The sequence below is a fragment of the Pteropus alecto genome, unplaced genomic scaffold (genome assembly GCF_000325575.1).
Source record: "Pteropus alecto unplaced genomic scaffold, ASM32557v1 scaffold164, whole genome shotgun sequence".
In the NCBI taxonomy this organism is placed as follows: Eukaryota; Metazoa; Chordata; class Mammalia; order Chiroptera; family Pteropodidae; genus Pteropus; species Pteropus alecto.
The window spans coordinates 19703862-19724720 of NW_006439568.1; the positions used below are offsets into that span (position 1 = coordinate 19703862).

The 20859-nt window shown below is 35.3% G+C and overlaps 1 protein-coding gene across 3 annotated transcripts in view; it reads right to left on the minus strand.

The window, feature by feature from the left end:
* Window positions 1-814: 814 nt before the first annotated feature.
* ATP6V1C1 (ATPase H+ transporting V1 subunit C1) overlaps window positions 815-20859 on the minus strand; it is a 37933-nt gene continuing 17888 nt past the window's right edge. Inside the window, exons 4-14 of one of the 3 annotated variants that reach the window (XR_001517316.2) lie at window positions 16113-16198; window positions 13769-13863; window positions 12106-12197; window positions 10959-11057; window positions 8951-9019; window positions 5543-5635; window positions 5356-5449; window positions 4528-4625; window positions 3556-3682; window positions 1394-1926; window positions 815-901 (exon numbers count right to left, since the gene is read on the minus strand). Coding sequence is in view for 2 of the 3 variants with exons in the window: in XM_006916632.3 (XP_006916694.1) it covers window positions 1339-1368; window positions 1861-1926; window positions 3556-3682; window positions 4528-4625; window positions 5356-5449; window positions 5543-5635; window positions 8951-9019; window positions 10959-11057; window positions 12106-12197; window positions 13769-13863; window positions 16113-16198 (949 nt within the window). In the remaining variant the exon portion in view is untranslated. Of the gene's footprint in view, window positions 1369-1393; window positions 1927-3555; window positions 3683-4527; window positions 4626-5355; window positions 5450-5542; window positions 5636-8950; window positions 9020-10958; window positions 11058-12105; window positions 12198-13768; window positions 13864-16112; window positions 16199-20859 lie in introns of all 3 variants that reach the window. The other 2 variants (XM_006916632.3, XM_025050136.1) reach the window with 2 other exon arrangements.

The following is a 20859-nucleotide window of genomic DNA, read 5'->3' on the forward strand; positions in this document are numbered from 1 at the left end:
GACATTCTACTACGTAAGGTAGCTTGGATATACTAGTAAGCAAAAAAGGAAGTGACAGCATATGTGCAGTATAATCTTATGTTTATTTAAAAATAAACTCTGTGTGTGTGTGGGCAGAGGAGATATAGAGTTATAGAAACAGGTTTGGAAGAATACATAAACTTCCTCGGGAAGAAGCAATTGGGCTGGGGGGCAGGGACAGGCATCATCCTTCATGTTTTTCTTTGTAGAAGTCTATATTTGCTTGAAGTTAATTACTTTAACTTCAGTATAAATTTCTGAAATAAGAAGAATCTTGGAGACTAATTTTCTAGAGAAAAAAGAATATTTTTAAATGACCTTAAAATAAAATGTAAACTTTTCTCCCATTTACAAGCCTGTTAGTGCATAGAAAGGGTAGCACTGCTTCTTTTAAAAGCTCTTGCAGGATGCTAAACTAAGTCATTCACTTCAGAGATTTTTAAGCTAGAAATGCCTCTAACGGCATGAATGTCAAAATGAAGGTTTTTATAATTATAGATCTTAAAAAAACATGTAAAATAAAGATTTAGACAAAGTAAGACTAAAAGCTGCATAGTTTTGCTATACTTTATTCAAAATTGGTCCTACTTCCTAATTATGAAAACGAAAAGTTTAGTGTCCAAATGTAAATACTCTCATCACATGTTGAAAAGTAATCTTCAAATATGTGCTCTGACCCAAATGGTCACACCCCAGTATGTGACAAAACCCTGGAAGTAACATAGCAAGTTAACTACGATACCACTTTTTAAACTCTCGAGCTGTAATCTTCTGAAGTTACACACACCACAACTCGTCTTTGCACAGGTAATTTTATTCTCTCCTGTGGGTGTCAACAGTGCTCATAGATTGTAATTTGAAACATTCAGAAAAGACATACCTGAATATTGTCACATTTCTTTACATCACGATTCAGTAACTATTAAACAGTTATGTCTACTAAATACAGTGACCAAAATGGTATAAATGTTTACACCATTCCCTTGTAAACAAGGCTTTTGTGCACAATAGTAACAAAAAGAATTATGCATACCACAATATCGATGAGGAAAGACCTCTTTAAATAAACTATTGTTTATAAATAGACTCTGATTTTTTTAGTACACATTTACAGACCTGATCAATAAAAAGAAATAAGACACAGATTTTCCTTTAAAAACAAAAAGTTTAGAAATGGACCACAATGGGAGAATTCACCTAGGAAAAGGGGTCAGAAGCAAGCAAAGGATAATAGAGAATTAAAAGTACTGTCATACTGTAGCCTATTTGTTAGCATATACCAACACAAGGACAGGATTGTCTGGGAGGAGCTCATTTTTACTTGAATTCCAGCAAGTTGCAATCAATCTTGTAGTATTCAGAAAAGACATACCTGAATATTGTCACATTTCTTTACATCACGATTCAGTAACTATTAAACAGTTATGTCTACTAAATACAGTGACCAAAATGGTATAAATGTTTACACCATTCCCTTGTAAACAAGGCTTTTGTGCACAATAGTAACAAAAAGAATTATGCATACCACAATATCGATGAGGAAAGACCTCTTTAAATAAACTATTGTTTATAAATAGACTCTGATTTTTTTAGTACACATTTACAGACCTGATCAATAAAAAGAAATAAGACACAGATTTTCCTTTAAAAACAAAAAGTTTAGAAATGGACCACAATGGGAGAATTCACCTAGGAAAAGGGGTCAGAAGCAAGCAAAGGATAATAGAGAATTAAAAGTACTGTCATACTGTAGCCTATTTGTTAGCATATACCAACACAAGGACAGGATTGTCTGGGAGGAGCTCATTTTTACTTGAATTCCAGCAAGTTGCAATCAATCTTGTAGTACACATACGGGTAGTATTCCTGTTGACTCAGGTTTAAGCCTGGAATATCCATAGGTGCCTATGAAAAATCAGACAAATTACTCAATTATGTAGATACAGAAAGCAAACAAAGAAGTAAAGTATTGCCATTTCCCTTCTACTAAACACCCACTCTTCACTAAGTTTAAGCATTTATGCTAATTTCACTTGAGTTAGGCATTATCATCTCCATTCTGCAAATGAGGCAACAATCTCAGAAAGGCTGACTTGCCCTCAGAAACACAGACAGCGAGGAGGAAGGCCAGCTTCAAGCATGCTCCGACTCTGAAGCCTGTGTTTAACAATGGCCCTATGATCCTTTCCTATGTACGCTGCAAGAAATTATTTTTTAATCTCAGGCGTGAGGTATTGAGTTTATGGGATATAAGACTGATAAAATGTTGGATTAAAATAAACCAAGTGTAGTTTTAAAGATATGTATTATGTATGCATGTGAGAAGAATTTACTGGTAGGAAATTATGTATCAAATATTTAGACCTCATATTTTATCGACAATTCCATGAAAGTGCAGAAAGTCATTTCTTTTATTTAAAAAAAAAAACACCCTGATTTGTCATGAGTTCTAACTAATGTACATTTGAGATACTACCAACCTAATGAGGAAAAAAATCAAGATATTTGAAATCAAAAATATAAAAGACCACTACAATTGTAAACAGCTAAAAGAAAAAACTACATGCACTTTGTTTATATTTTCTGTTTAAAAGATATAAACACATACCGTATTTTAGAAAAATAGCCTGTTTGCCCTGAGAATACTCACTGGTGGTGCCTGTGGATGCGGCATCTACCCTGAGATAACCCGCGAATTACAGTCCTATCTTTATCCCCAAAGTTTGCCACAAAATATCTCACTTTTATTTCTGTTTTCTCATAGTATATCAATAGTCTTTAGAAAAAAATGACATCATTCTATTTACAGCATTTTGTTGTTAGCAGTAGTATTTCCATTTATAAAATATACTAATTCTCGATCGCTGAAAACAAATCCTAGAAAACGTAGCATTCCTACACGTGATGTTAACATTGGTCTCGAACAGTTGTTAGCTGAAGATTCATTTGATGAATCTGATTTATGTATACATTTCTGTTACATTAGGATTAGAGACAAGTTCTGTTTAGAAATAACTCCAAGAACAGTTTTTTAATTTTATTTTTACACCGAAAACCAGTCAGGTCTGCTTCAGCCTCAAAGAGTGTGTTTATGTAAAATTAAGTTAACGCTGGCAGCGAGCTGCCCTTTTTTTTCCTAAACAGAAAATGGGTTAAAAATGCTCATCTATTAACTCTATTATTTCTTTTAAAAAAAAATTAAAATAACTACTTTTCTTCTTCTCTGAAATTTATGATTTTTGTAAACAACTAGTTATCACTGGTTGATCCTGCATTTCTGCAACTATAAACATCTGATCTCTAGCAAGATGACTGGTTTCTAGAAATCCCATAAAGCAAAGCACACTTCTAACTAGTGTAAGACAGGGTAAACAGATAAATTACTTGTTATGTTCATCTAACAAATTGAGAATCTCAAAATTAAAGAGATTGGTATCACGATATTCACTATCCTTTTTCTGTCTTTCCTTTTACAATAATTTTTTCTGAAATTCAGGTGTTTCTTTTCTACAAGGCTCTCTAATAAATACTTACATCAATAATAGCAGCTGCACTGCTGTCTAGATGTTTATACAATTCATATAATACTTCTCTCAGTTTCTTCATTGTTTTCTTATTGGGCTGAAGTAGCATTGCTTGGAAGTTCACTGGTAAGCCATACCTTATAAGGAAGCAAAAATATAGTATGTAACACAAGCAAACGCATAAAGACACTTTCTTTTTAAAGCAAACATTTTCATACTCTTCTTTAATCATAGCTAATGGGAAGATGGTATCTCATTTTAACGACCACCTTTACGAGTTCAGCTAATATACATAGAAACTCAAACCTTCTCTGATCCTCACTGTCCACAAGGTATTTTTCTTTAAAATGAGAGCCGACTGTCTATTAGGAATTACTTTAATTTTTAAGGTAATCTATGAATACCCTCAGTAAATAGTCATAGTATGTAAACTTAATGAATGCTTTCAAGATAAACACCACGAGATTACCCACATCTACTTTGAAATTCAAAGTAATGTAAAAATAGTAAGCATAGCTGCATGAGTATTTTTAACAATTTCTAATATTAGCAACATGTACAGAGGGTCATAAGATAATTTAGATTTTAAGTATGCCAAAATAATAAATATTTTAGATTAAATGAAAAAATGGTTTCAAATAAGTCGTTAGTATACTGTGTACCAAACTACATATAAATATTTGAAAGATCTTTTCTTTTAAACATAAGCTAATATTTTATGATCTACTTTTAACTTAAATAAGTACATAAGACAATAATCAGGGAGTAGAGCAGCATGAATCTCTTTTCCTCAACCTGGTGTTAAGGGACACAACTAGTACACATGTAATAAGCTGTATGATACTGACGATCTTTTCCTCACAACTGGCCCTTTGGTTTCTACAAGTCAATCTTCTATTACTGGACTGTGTGCTATAATAAAGAGGTCGAATATAAAGGGATCTATGAATTCTTCAGATCCAAGTTTTTCGATTAACTTTACCTTAAAACAGACTCAACAAAAACCCTTAATGCTTTCACATGAATCCATGCAATAAATGCTTCGCTGAAATTCACTTTCAGCCACCGCACAAGTGGTCCCTATAAAAGGAAAAAAAAAAGCATCTTAAGTTTGCTCTTGAAAATGGCAATTAAGAAGTAGATAAACCAACTAGCCTTACTGAACATTACTTGGTTAGGGTTAGTTTCCTCTCAACTAAGATAATACAGTTTATAAAGTACTTAGAAATAATTTCAAATGGAATTTGCCTTTACTTCCTCTCTTGCATTACAAAAGAAACACCTTTTCACTCATCATGTCTCCCCTTCCATACAAGCTTTTGGTCTTCACAATAATCCTACATTTGAAGATGGCAAGAAAGTTTACCCCAATTCCATCCCTGCTTCGCATTCTGCCTAAAACGTAACAATCCCCCAATGGTTTAAACGACAAATTACTTCAGTAAAAGATGGCGGCATTAAAAAAAATTTGCCTCAAGAAAAGGAAAATTCTTACTGAAAGGAGAAAAATATTGCTTAAATAATCCCTCTCTACAGGGCACTAAACAAAACTTGTATTTAAAATTAATTTCTGATAAGGAATTAGTTGTTGGAATAATTATTTTAAGGTATGCATTTTAAGATAACTATTCACGAAGCTAAGCTTGTTTAGAGAAAGTTCATTCTGATTATTTAATAGAAAAAAATAATTAAAATCAAATGCCTTAGAAGCAAAATCAGAGACGTTTTGCTTTCTTTTAAGTCAAAGAAAAGCAATACCAGTTTTTCTTCTCCTTTAACACTGAGAATACTAAATATTAAGAACACATACAAATTGCTTTTTCTTGTCAGTAGAAAGCCTGTTCATTTCTTCTTTATCTGCTTTCATCTCCTCTTCATTATACTGGAAGTCACGAACGATAAATCTAAATTTGGGGGGAAAAATCCAAAATAGTCTACACCATGTATAAGTGATCTAACAAATTTAAAACAAACAAACAAACAAAAAATAAACTTACTTGTTTTCCCTGGCTTTGTGTCTGAAGTCATCAACTGCCTTCCTAAACAAGGTGACATTACAAAGGTAACTATCTTGGTCTTCTGAGAGAACACTGGAAAAAAAGACAAAGTCCACTTAAAGCTTTGTGTTTATTTGCTCACTTTCATGTTGAAGGACGAATTCAGAAACAGCAGAGAAGGAGGAGGTGGAACAGGAGGGTATGGCAGCCCTTCCCAAACCATCTCAGTGCTATTCAGCTGCATTGCCTCAAACACTGAAGACACTGAGTGCTTTGATGTTTTTGTTTAGGATGCCTTAACAACCCTATAGTACATTTACTCTTTCTAATCAACAATATGAAACACTGACTCAAGCAACTAAACTCTAAGAACCATGCTTTTCAATCTATGCCAGTGCCAGGCTGATCCAGGCAAAACTGTCCAGCAGTTGGTTTGTTTCCAGAGACGCCTTGCTTCCTTGCTAAGCATCTTCTTCTCTTCTAGGAACCTAATTCTCTATTCCTCTCTCCAACACCCCGAGGCTGGGCCTATCCTCACTGCACTTCCGCTGTCTCCTACTCAGATCCTTCTTTTTCTCCTATCATACCCTCGATCAAAAACTGACTGATGCAACTATCTAAAAAACCTCTGAAAAAACACACTTCTACCTAGTCACAGCTCTCACGGACATCACTGGAAAGACCCGCCATCTGCTCTGCTCCCTAATCAACCTACCTGTTTCGTGCTCAAGACATCTTCCCTGCTTTTCTTCATAAAAGTGATCTTTGCAACCTCTGTTGCGAAACACAAGAGAAATTTTCCTCTGCACAACGGCTAGTGTGGTTTTTTTCTAGGCTCTCGTAGGTAGGCTCCTGGGCCTCATGTGGACTTAGTTCCCTGAACGAAAACCTCTCTGAAGCATGAATGAGTGTGTGGTACTGTTTCCAACAACAGAGAAGGGTGGGAGCTAAGCAGTGGTCTGACCCAATCAGACTACCTTAACAAATGCAAGGAGGCAGGCAAAAAGGAGTGGTAATTCTGCAAGTCCCAGTGAGTAGCACCTCTTTCTGAACAGTTTTTCCAACAAAAAGAAACAGGACAGCAGCCCAGCCTCCACTTCTTTGGCCGTTACACTGACATGGCATTTATACACATCCCTGCAGGTAACCACACAGTAATGGCAGGATTTTAAACTATCCAATCTTCTAAGACTTAGGTAGAAGTCTTGTATTTTCCAAATAGCTAGGTTTCGTGTATGTTTTTAAATGCGACTGTTTCTTTCAGGTTTAAAGATGGTATTTTCCAATCTCTTCTTCTACCTTGGAATTCCACTTTCATCTTCACTCCTCCCAAGAGTAGTCACTCAAGTATTGTGCCAAAAAGCAATAAGTCAAAGTATTACTACTTACAAATGACTTAAAAATAAAGCACGTAGAATCATGACTACCACTTAGTAATTACTCAAAAATGTTAGTTATTATAACCAAAAAACCCAGCATCAAGTCATAGAGACCTTTCCTAAACAGTGGACAAAATTCCAGACTAACCCACGAAAGTCTGTCTGCCCCACGTGACGTGACTGTCCTCTTCGTAGTGCTGGTTGAGTGACCGCTCTGTTCTTGACAACTACATTTAAACAGGAGGTTTTCAAGTCAGTGATTCCAAATGTCTTTTGAACTGAGAAAAAGGTAGAACAGACGTTTGTACTGAGTGAGAAAAGGCTGGGAATGCTTAGGTCAATGGCATTCGGAAGACATGTACTTCCTGTACTAAACTGTTACTGCCCGATACTTTTTCCTTGAAATTAAGAAATGATTTTCAAAAATAGTAAATCTCTTTTAAAGTCTTCCTTTCAGACTAAATCGGGCCTCCTTGACTCGCCTACATACCACTCCCCCGGAACTCAGGCTTGACATATGTACCACCTGGGAGGCCACGCTCTGTGTACAGGGTCCTTACTCTCCCCATTCCCCTGCCCCCTCGACGTACAGTCAACCTCTATGGCTCTAATGTCCTACGGAGCAGAAAGGTGTAAGGGGTGTTATCTGTCAGGATAAAGAGTTTCAGTGGAAAACTGCTATCAAAAGACACGTTAGTCTTCAGTTTACCAGGTGAAGGGCTAGTGTGAATGGAAGGTATTCTCCTGCCCACCACTCCCCACCAAAAAAAAAAAAAAATTCATGATGAGCATAGGTCTGCGGTTTAGGTCTCAAAAACTCAAGATCTGTGAAGCTACAGTAATAATCATGTTACCTTATATTTTGTAAATCGTATGAGGCCTTAAAGTAACCTCATAACATGTACAGGGAAGGTGCCACACTCACTTTACAGACAAAGAAAATGAGGCCCAGAGAAGTTAAAAGACTTACCACAGGTCACACAGCAAGTTGGTAGCAGAACCAGCAATAGAACTCAGATCCCTGGGTCCAGGACTCTTTCCATTATACTAAGCTACCTCCCATATGACACAATGAAACTGGAAAAGAAAATATTTCATGGGCCTGGCCTTACTAACACCGAACACTTCCTTACTATCTCCTATACTTTTCTTTCATCACGCTGCTACCTCTTGAGGTATATACATACAAAAGAATCCCTTGGGCCACATATACATTGCATTTAATAGTTTTTCAAAGAACGTTTTGCATGGAATAGCAGAATATAAGAGAAAATGACATAGTATAGAGTCAAAGAGTACAGGGCTGGAGTTAAAAAACCTGAGTTCTAGTCCTAACTCTGCCGCTGGACACTTCTATAGCCAGGTATCTTACGCAACTATTCAAGTCTTTTGTATTTTGACCTTTTCATCTACAAGAATAACTGCCCAAACTACTTCACAGAATTGTTATGAATATCAAATTAGACAATGTATGTTATTCCATAAATTAGAAAGTGTTTAATAAAAGAGTTTTTTTTAAGGAGAGTATAGATTAGATAGAATCTGTGCTCACTGGAAAGTGATGGTGAGTATTTAGATAGCAATACAGTATTGTAGTAGCCATTTTGGTATACTTCCTTTGCAAGGTAAATGAGGAATTACAGACACATCATAGGTATATAAAAATATTAACTAAAGAATTCTCAGAAGGTATCACAGTGTAGCAGAAAAAGTGCCGCCAGAGACCTCAGTTCTAGTTCTAGCCCTGCCACTAATTAGATGTGTGACTCTGGGCAAACCACTTCACCTCTGTGGCCTCAAACTTCTACATCTATAAACATGAGTGGGTCAATCAGACTATGCAAAGTCCCCTCTAGGTCTAAAATTATGATGGCTAAAGTTAATATAACTCATTTATAAGGTGAAAAGGATGGTTCTAAAACTGTAAATTTACCACAAAGGAAAGACAGCAAAGATATTTCCTAATCCAACATCCAAACTATAAAAGGAATTCTAAGAAAGAAACAGTTTTACAAAGACTACTACTTACTTGCTAGACCTTGGAACTACCATTTCAGCTAGTGTTTCATACTGCTTAATCCAGTCGTTGTGGTTTAACCTGTAGAAAATGTACAATAAGCACTGGCAAAGAAAAACAAGTCCTACCTTCTGTCATATCCAGAGAGAGAAAAAATGATGGGACGAACAAGAAATATGGCTACAGTAAATATACCTCAAATCTAACAACAAAAAACCCCTCAAGTTTCCTATTGAGAATGAATTTCAAATACACTGAGTGAAACAGGAACTACAGTTCACCACCCTCGTAGATGCAGTAACTATTGCAAAAGAGGCACATCCTAGGACTAAGTTTGGAAAGGAAGCAAGGCAAAGTATAGATTCTAAATTACTTTCAAATTTTAAGGTTGATGTGTGTGTGTGTGTGTGTGTGTGTGTGTGTGTATGTAACTTCATTTAAAAAATAAAAAAGAACATCAAAGGCCATGCCAAAATCGCTATCATTTCTTTTCAGCAGCCATTATGAAAGGCTGGATGAAACTATATATTTACTAAAAGCACAGAGTACCAGGAAGTATTGAGTAAATAAAGTGACCTTAAACTATGTTGCCATAGAACATTGTGCAACAACCTTCCCTAAAGAACACTGGCTTTTGGGGTGGGGAAAGAGACAATAATGTTTGTAATTTAAAATAAAGAACTGTAGTATCTGTAGGCCAGGATAGAGATTAATTAATTATGTAAGGTATTCTAAGTCCTATGTTTCAATTACTGTGTATAGAAAACTATGAAAACTTCTAGTTTTAAACACAAGCTTTAAATAAAGGTTAAATGAGACAAATTTTTTATCTGGGCAAACGTTATTTTCCCATACATTATAAAAACACAGATACACAGGAATTTATTATAAAAAAATCAGTGTTCTAGTATAACAGGAATGAGTTATATAACTAAAACACAAAATACAATTCTAGGAGCAGCCAAATCCTTATTTTTAAGCCCTTCTCCATTGGCAAAGAATAATCCATTCTGCAGTAAGAGGAAAAAAAAAGCAGAAGTCACGTAATATTGTAGCTACCATAAATTCGATGGAGGTACTTTCCCACCCCTTTCCAGGAAGCATCATTTCCCAATATTCTCGGTTTCCTAACCAGATAAAAATGGAGGGCACAGCAAAGGGAGATATTATGCAGTGATGCTCTGAAGCATCCCCAAATCTCCCATCTTGCTCTGGATCCTCCTTAGAATCCCTGAAAACATTAACAGTGTTACACACACACACGCACACGTACGCGCGCACACACACACACACACACACCCCACCCCTCTTCTAATCTTCCAACTATCCAAAGGTTTTATTTTACCAAGATTAACTATGATCAAATGTTAATTAACACAAAAGGACTAATCAAAGGAGATTTTAAAGGGTTATCTAATCCAGCAAACTATGCCCACAGCCCATGCCTGTTTCGTAAAGTATTACTGAAACACAGCCCTATCCATTTGTATACACATTGTGTGTATACACATTGTATGGCTGCTTTCAGTCACAACCACAAAGCTGACATGGCAGAGTTAAGAAGTTATAGCAGAGACCATATGGCTTGCAAAGTCTAAGATATTTACTCTCTGGCCCTTTACAGAAAAAATATTCTAAGTCTTGATCTACTCTAACCTTCGCTTCTTATAGGGTTTAATTCATCTTAACCAATCATAAAGACTTTTCGAAAACACAAATACAAAGAGCTTCCGTTTTTGAAAAAATTTTTAAAACAAAATAATTTAGCATTACATAATTTTTTAATGAGCCAACTCTAAGCTGCTAAATTTGATTTGGAATCTCAATTTATAATTGATATCTCAAGTTGTGAACTATATTCTACTGTATATGCCACATGAGCACATGTTGGTTGACAAAATGAATGACAAATGATATTCCCTTTACGCTTAGGTTTTAATGGAAAAATACAAATTACAATCAGCTACTAACATTTTCTTATATTTTAACAAGCAAAAATCTTTGAAATAAAAGGACATACTTGGGAACTACGACCAGTAATGTGACGAGATACTCTGAATCGAGAACAAAGTCATCCTTCTTCACGATTTCTGCTAGACTTCGAGTTAGCAAACTTCCTCTGAGGAAGAAGAAAAAAATCATTAGGCTGATAACTATGTGCTTCCATAACACATATAAATAGCAAGTTAATTATATTTACATATACTATATAAGTATCTCAAAAGAGGGACTAGTCTAGTTAACATTTTTACTTTATAAGTCATCAAAATTTAGCTGAATATTTCCCACCCCTGCAACAAAAGAAATGTCGACATTTATCAAAATTTGCCCCTAGTGTCCTTCTTTGTGTTTGATTTAATTAATGTAACTCAGCTCTTTTCTTGATTACAGATCTTGACTGAGAAAGTGTTATTTATTAGATATCAATTAAAGTCTATTTCATCATAATTATGAAATTATATCATCTAAGCACAACCTCTAGTTTTCTTCCCTCTCCCTGGGTATCATTTGATACCAGGCAATTTTGGTTAGTTAACCCAATAATCAAAGCTTTCAAATCAGTCTTCATTTAGTCTCCCACTACTGATCTTTTCATAATGAAAATGTCTTGCCTTATTTGCACCACGGATAGTATCCAAGCAACTGTACCTCTAGGATATAAATGCTTAACTTCAACAAGTTAAAGCTATACTTGTAGTAGCCATGTTATGAGGCAATCAACCAAAACAAATGTGTTCGATTTTAAGAAAATCTAGTGTAAAAAAATCTAAACTTGGGAAACAGATGAAGAATGAGTACTACATTATAAAAAGATTTGTCTATAGAATTCTTTTAAGCAGTACATTACACAATTTATGCTTTGATTTAAAATAATTAATTTCAGACAATTTTTCAGTGAAACATCAAATGGTAAGGGATCAAATGGCTGAGCTCGTAAGTATTCACAAGTATTATTTATGGAACAAGTATAATAAATAATAATAATAAATCAGCCTCACATCTGTTTTGACTAGCCTGAATTATTAAACTTTTCTCCATGAAGCAAAAAAAATACCATTTTGATCACAGAAAGAGATGGAACTTACTAAACCCCAACAGCATCTCCTTCAGTGTATGCTAGAGCGCTTCCCTAATTCTTAATATTCACAAATAATTGATATGCTTACGCATTCTTTCGTTCCAAGTTCTGAAGATTCCCTTTCAGGTTATTATATGCGGATGCTCGAGATTTCAGGTCATTGTCAATCTGAGTCACTCCCTTAAAAAAAAAAAAAAGGGCAAAATTTTCCTAATCTGTCTCTACTAGTACAATGAAAGTAACTGTAAACATTAACTTTAAAAAACTACTAATTCCTGATATAAAAATATTCCACTTTAAAAGCACAACTTTAAAGAGTTGTTTTAAAAAATAACCATGGTAATTTACATATGTCTCTTTCTATAAAGATACTGTTTTAATCCACATATATTTTAATTATTTACTGTATTAGTTCTTAAACCAAGTAAATGGGATCTAGGCCACTGGGTTTAGAGATTACCAATTAAAAGGCTTTAATTCACGAGGCTGAAGGACTAATTCCCAAAAGGAACCAAATTACATAGAGTTCTGTTGTCCACGAACGACTCCACTGTTATTATACAAAATATTTTCTCAATCTAATTTGAATTGTAGCTGAATTTATATATGTTACAAAAGTTGATTTTTCAAAAAGATGACTAAAACTACTAGCAATTCAGGAGAAAATGCAAAGTCGTAGATTTAACATCTAAACACGCCGAGTCTGGTCCTTAGATCACTTGGCCATGGCCATCCTGACACCCAGATTTAACATCTGAAAAACTTGTTTCAACTCAGCTCTACTATTATTAGCTGTGTGGTACTGGGGTAAGCCACTTCACCTCTCTGAGCCTGTTTCATCGTCTATTATAGTATCAGGAAGAAGATGACTAAATCCTTGATAAGGATCAAAATAAGGTTCAGAGTAAGAGCATCATTTTCTATTATCAGACTATTCATTTTCAATAAATTATATGATGATTTTAGTCAAAATCCTTAATGGTCTATTCAGTTACATTTAACTATAGAGCACACTGTACAAATAGTCATTGGAAGTCAAGGAAAGTCTGTCAAAATAATTTAAACCATAACTTTTCACCCTAGCCAGGTTGTAAAAATGTTGACAAACAATAGGTTGTTGTCTATTTGCCTCTTTATAATTTCAGGTAAGACTTTTACATTTTCCCTCCAGCTCGAGGGCTTTGTCATAAAAAAGGAGCTTTTAAGTCAGTAAGTTCGCAGATGGGCTTCAGAATCTATGTGCTCCCTGAAACTATACATAAAATCATGCGATTCATGAATATGAGCAGTTTTCTGGGTAGAAGATCAATGTCAGAAGGCGTGAGAGAACCCACAAAGTTTAATGTCTGCATCAGTACTGTGCATAAACATACTTAAGTGTCCACCGTCATCTATGTGGCTCATAAATCTTTAATAGACTCTAATTTCCTGTTCTCCATGATCTCAGTTACTCTGAAAATTTGTATAATTACAGAATTTAAAAATTTCTTATTTAAACATTGTTGATGCAAAATTTAACTACATAAATTAAATAAGGAAACTACACAATTTGAATAATCTACACATGAAAATGTTATACTTACCATTTTTTTTAGTAAAGCTATAGATAGAGTAAGGGTACCTTATTTTTATCAATCATATAATTAAGCTGCCTTGTCAAAACCTAGAAAGTATTTCTGAGCTAAATACTTATAAAATAAATAAAGCCACTATAAATCAATGTATCCTACCTGTGTCATTTTTTATCTTACCTTGGCAATTATTTCAGAAATATTTTTCAGGGACTGCTTGATTGGATATTTAGCCATGTCCCACTGAAATCGTGTTATATAAGTAACCAAGTCAACTGAAACAAAGGAATAAATTAATTACTGAGAAGCAAGAGAATTTTTTGTAGCTTACTACACAGTAATAAATTGCATGCTGAAATTGCATTGACAAAATCAGTAAAGATATCATTATTTCCAAAGAGTCCTGATTAAATAAATGTGAGACTACATTAAGAAACATGGATTAATCAAAATTTTTACCTTGTAATCAGATTGGATCTTATCTTTATTCGAAATTTAATATATATTAAAATGCTCTAATTTGATGACTTATTTAAATAAAACATGTACATACCCATGATATGCCTCATATGTAGGAGAAAGAAACACAAAGATTAAGAAACTTCAAATTGTCTCCTCCATCAGTAGAATTTGACAAATGTATGTTCTTTCTTTGCCAGCTTTACCCAAACAAACTGAAAACGAACTTATCTGTTAAAACCGCAAGGTGAGTGTTTCTAGGGGGTCTATATTTCAACAATCTTCAAAACACAAACCCTTTCACTTTCAAATGGAAATTTTTAAAACTGTAGAGACAAAGAGACTCAACAGTTATTTCCCTGAAAGTTTAGTAATCAAAGTGACTTGATATGATGGGACCAAGAGCATGGAACCCAATGTCAAGTATGGCTAACTGGCAAAAGTAATTAATATCAAAATATCTTTTTCTCAACTTCTCCCTACATAATACCAACAAGTCAACAACACAGCTGGTATTTCCAAAAGCAATTTTAAATGTACTGTCCTCTAGATTGTCAAGCCCCATTCCATCTATTAGATTAGTTCGTCAAATACCGTGAAGAACAGAAAAGGCACGCTAAATAAACATATCTACCTTCTGTCTCAAACACAAATTAAAAGAAACGGTAAACAATTAGATCAGGAGCACTATTATAAGCAAGAGCAAGATAAATTACTGTTTTTACTGATTAGGTATTTATTGAACATGTATTGTTTGCAAGAAGAAATGAGATTAGAGAAACACTTGATTTAAAATAGTTACTTCTGAGAGTTTAACCAAACTACTTACTCCATACTACTGCCTCAGCATGCATTTCGTGTGGTCTAGAAATTACACTAGCCCCTCCCCTCAATCACATCCCGCAGAGTAAATATAAGTTCCTGATATAACTGCCCCTGATATGACCCTTGTGAAAGGACTCTGCCCCACTGCCCAAGGCCTTCCCCTGTGCACCCTTTATATAAGAAGCTACCAAAACCCCACTCTTGGTGGTTTGACCAATCCAGACATAGCCTGGGAACCCCAAAGCACTCCAACCACAAACCCTAATAAAGGCCTGTGCCCTAGGTCCTGCCACTCTCTGCCTATACCCTGCCTCCAGGACCTGTGAGTAATCAACCTCTGTATTTCACTCCTCCCTGAGGTCTTTTGTTGAACAGTGACTGCCATCCTATGACACTCCCACCTCATGACACCCCGGGGCTCTACTTAACCAACGTTAATTTAACAAAGTCACAACAATCCCTTCTCAGCTTTTGGCCAAGATTAAGTGTAACAAAATCACAACAGTGACCTTATCATAATAGGCAATACAGGAAAGGGTTATTTTGTATTATAATGACATATCACTAATGACAGGCCTAATTTAAAATGAGGCAAACACTGAAGTAATATTTAAGAAAACAACAAATGGAAGTACAAACCACAGCAATGACGTCAAAGCCATCTTTAAAAAGCCTTTATAACACAGAGCAAACGATGTAAATATTAGTTTCTAGCTACAGAGAAGTTAGTAGTAGACTATTCTATAGGTACTAAGATAAAAAAATGTCACATTCAAATTTGAGGGGAGGAGGCATTACTCTTCAATAAAATAAATAATTTTTACTCTAAGGCTTTAGCAGTTGGACGATATTAAATTTTAAAAAATCTAGAGAAGACAGTAAGTATTCACCTGGAACAATGCTAAGACATATAACTTGGAAAAACATTTATAAATGTGAGTTAAAAAATAGATCCCAGAATGACCTAAGATAAATCTTTATAACATTGCTTTTGGAAGAAACTGACGTCCATATCATAAGCTATATTATATGTAAGATTGTCTTACATGAGATTGTGTTTCAGGGGACAGGATGTCACTAGCAGTATCACCAAATTCAGTTAACAATAATCATATTTTAGTGGCCTTCTTTTGTATTTAATATCCTTATTTATAGATATTTTCTTTTTACATTGTTATCTGTTTTTATAGCTAAGTCATTCATTTTATATAATCTTTCAAATCATGAAAGATTAGCTTACCTCCACTGGCCAACAGATTCTCCTGAACTTTATCTTTACTATCCTCCAATACATCAGCCATATATTGAGCCACCTTCTTAACGACCCTTGGGGAAAAAAAAAAAACAACCAGTAATCATTTTCAGGAAAAAGACCTAAATTCCATGCTATACAATGAACATATTACACAAAGATATGAATTTGACAATATATGTTTTCATTATACTTATCTATATAATATAGAACAAATGGACCCTAACTTCTATAAATAATGTTTTCAATATAAAATGGACCCAAATTTTGTTTTATGCAAAATTAAATAACTAGAGTTTTAAAGAGACTACATGAAATATGTTTATTTGTCTGGAAAAAACGATGAGAAACTAGTGAGAAACGGTCTGTAAATAGCCATATTTTATAAGGTGAAAAACTGGGCAATAGATCTGTCTGCAAAAACCAAGAACAAAGGAGGCAGGGAGCTAGCATTCACTGACTATATGCCTTCGCTTAGGATGAAAGGGATCCAGGAGGCAAGAGAATACAAGCAACAGCAATGATAAAGAATGAGGTCCTACATCATCTATTCATTAACTATTTATTAAACATTTACCCTTTGCAAGGAGGACTCCTATACAGGAAACCAAAGTGCCAAAACTACTGAGGCACCTAGATGTCACCTTGTCAATCCCATCATTTTACAAGTAAAGACACCAAGGTATAAAAAGAGTAAGTCTAGTTACGAAAGCCACAGAGTCACAAAACTAGTTAGTGGCATATCTGTGACCGGAAACATGGTGTCTTGACTCTGGAGTCTGGTGTTTCCCCCCCATTCCATGTGTGCCTCTGGGTGGGATTCAAAAGTATATAAAACAAAACCACTAGCTTCGCATTGTTTTAAGTTGAATTGGAAAGCTACCAAAAAATACAAATGGCTAAATATAGAGCAATCTGTGGAAAGTGCCAGCTTAGATTACCAGGTTACCTGCAGAGGAGCATGAAGGAAAAAGGGATCACGTCTAGCTACTGTAATTAAGAAAGCATAATGGCTCCTGAGCAGGGCAATGAAGGATAGGAATGGTTTTGAGAGAATGACTAGACAGGAAGAAAGTATATTCTTATTACAGGGTATGATGAGTCAAGATCAGGAGAGGTAGAAAAGCAATAAGCAGTCAGAGAATGAGGGGTCCATACTGCCCAGAGTGTCATGCTGAAGAGAAGGGGACATCAGGCTAGGAAGGCAGGCTGGGGCCGGACTGCAGGTAGACAGCCCCTGGTGTCAGACTTTAGAGAGAAGTACGTTACGTCAAAACAGGGCTTCAGACACTTACTCTGATGATTGTTTGCTCAATGGCAGGGAAGGTAAACTGGAAGGTGAATTAAGAAGCTCTTGCAACATGAACTAGTAAGGACCAGAAAAAGCAAAAGAAGGGCTAAATTTGAATGATAATCCTATCCTGAATGATCTCAAACCTAAGAAAGTAGAACACTTTCACAAAATAAGTGAGCCATAAGTCTTCAACAGGTTTAATTTGGGATTTGTACATACACTTGGCTGTGTCTCCAAAATTCACCTATTCCTTCAAAGGAGACAAACCATTATTCCTATATAACTTGACGAAGATCTTGTAAACAGAGCCATTTGCTATGAACATTAAAAAATGTGCATATGTTTGCCACAGAAATAGTTCAGAGTGTAGAACTGCCTGGTGTCAAACCTATAAACTTAACACTGACTCAGAACTTCGTGATCTCCCTATGCATCTCTACAAGCCTATCCATGTCAAAGTACACATGGTCATCACCTTTAAAAAGAATCTTTGGGGGAAGGGGAAGGTGGATAGGGTAAAAGGGGTAAAATATGTGGTGACATTAAAGAATTAACAAATAAAATAAATTTTTTTTTAAAATCTGCTCTACTGGTTAGATTACTGAAAAAGAATAAACTATAATTTATTCTACATAGCACAATGTTCAGACTCTAAAACCTGGAACAGTTAAGTCACTAAGCTACCATCTGTCAATTCTAACAAGGTCTAACAACCACATGATTTTTAAATTCTTCATAGCTTTCAGGAAGAGTAATGAAGACAAGATTGCATAACAGTGCAGAAAAGAACAGCTGACAAACTGCACAGGTAACTTTCAGTTCTACTAACTAAATGAACTACATTTGCCCTAAATACTTTTCAGATTCCTTCCCTAAAAAATGTGACCAAACCTTAAACTACATTCAGGACATTCCACTGATGATTCAAAGACAGACCTATAAAGCCGTCAAGGTAATTAATAAGGATCCAAATAAGTGTTAACAATTATGTTCACAGGAACCGCCCTTCTCCACGTGTCTGGTCATCATGACTTGAACACTGTAATGAGGTAGATGGGACAGTGGGGAGGACAACCACCTGAGGGATGGAACCCGCAAAGTTTCCTCAAACCCTTTTAATTAAAACCTCTACTCGAGAAATCAAGAGACAATTCTTACCACCAATTAGTCCTTTGAGAATATCATCAATAATTATTTGATGGATCCCATATCCATCTTCAGCTAAAATACACAGTAACTAATTTCAGGAGTGACTAAAACTGTAGTTCAGAAAAAATCTTCTAATACAAATGAATTTTAAAGACAAAAGCATCAAATAAATGGCATAACACCTCATGCTCACAGATCAAAGACTTATCGATATTATTAGGATGGCAATAATCTCCAAATTGATGTACAGATTCAACACAATCCCCGTCAAAATTCCAGCTGACTTCTTTGCAGAAATTGACACAATCCTAAAATTCATATGGAAATGAAACAAAATTTTCAAAAAAAATCTTGAAAACCAAGTCAGAAAATTCACATTCCTGATTAAAAACTTCCTACAAAGCTATAATAATCAAGACAGTGTGGGAATAGCATAAAAACAGAAATATAGAATAAAAAGAAATATGGAACAGAACTCAGAGTCCAGAAATGAACCCTCATATTTATGTTCAACTGATTTTTGGCAAGAGTGCCAAGACAATTCAATGGAGAAGGAATAGTCTTTTCAACAATTGGTGCTAGGACAATTGGATATCCACACGCAAAGGAGTAAAGCTGGGATTCCTACCTCACACCATATACAAAAATTAAGTCAATGGATCAAAAACCTAAATGTAAAAGCTAAACCTATAAAACTCTTAGGAGAAAATATAGACATAAAACTGGGTGACCCTGGATTAAGCAATGGTTTCTCAGATATGATATCAAAAATACAAGCAACAAAAATAGACAAACTGGACACCAAAATTAAAAAATTGTGCCTCAAAAGGCTCTTATCAAGAAAGTGAAGACAACTCACTGGATGGGAAAAATATTTACAAGTCATCTGATAATTATCTAAAATAGATAAAACTTAAAATTAAAAAGGCAAATTTAAAAATGGGCAAAGGATCCAAAATAGACATTTCTCTGAAGAAGAAACACAAAAGGCCAATAAACATGAAAAGATATTCAACACATTATTTGCCATCAAGAAAATACAAATCAAAAACACAGTAAAATACTATATATACACCAGGATGGCTATAATCAAAAAGATGGATGGTAACAAGTGTTGTCAAGAACGTAAAGAAATTAGAACTTTCATACACTCCTAGTGGAACTGTAAAATGGTGTAGCTGCTTTGGAAAACAGTCTGGCAGTTCTTCAAAATGTTAAAAACAGAATTACCTTGTGACCCAGCAATTCTGCTCCTAGGTACACACCCAAGAGAAATAAAAACATATGAACATACAAAAGCTTGTACACAAATATTCACACCGGCTTTATTCATATTAGCCAAAAAGTAGAAATAACCACCTAAATGTCCATCAACTGAGGAATGGATTAATAAAATGTGGTATAGCTACACAATGGAATATTATTTGGTAATAAAAAGAAATTAAATATTGGTACATGCTACAACACAGCTAAACCTTGTTAAGAAAAAGAAGCCAGTCACAAGAAACCACATATTGTATGATTGTAACAAAATGTCCAGAATAAGCAAAACTAGTGTCAGAAAGTAGATTAGTGAACAGTAGGGGACAGGGAGTGGCTGCTAATAGGAACAGGATGTTTACAGTGGGTGGGGGGTGATGAAAATATATTAAGATCAACTGTGGCAATGACTGTACAACACTGTGAATATACCAAAATTCTTTGAATTGTACATTTTAAATAGGTGAATTGCACAGTATGTAAATTATATCTCAATAAAAAGTGTATTTTCACACCTCAAACAGGTGTATTTTGTTGTATGTAAATTGTACCTTCGCAGCTCAGGAAAAAAAATGGCGTAGATGATAGAAGCTCTGTTCATCCCTCTGGCGACCAAATCAAAGTTGCAATGGAAACAACAAGCAGCAGCAAGGAAAAGTTGCCTGGAATGAACAAGCCATTCAACTAGGGAGAAATTCAAGAAATCATCCTGCAATGGCAGAAGGTAGGATGGGGCGAGGACGCAGGGCTGCCTGGTCTGGAGCAGCTACGACTGAGGCTGTGGCAGCAGCAGACACCTCTTAAAGGGGCCGCGACCACGAGTGGATTTTCGCAGTGATGGACCTGCTTGCTCTGAGCACCAGTGCCGATTTGGCTGCACGCAGTGGGCACCAGGGACTTACAGGGAGACATTGTCAGAGTGAGGGCTGAGGTGAGACTCACTCTGTACAGAAGTGCCGGCAGTATTCATTGTTCCCTGTTGAGACTGCCCCCTTCCCAGTGCGCTGGACACAGTGCGGCTGTAGCCATAAA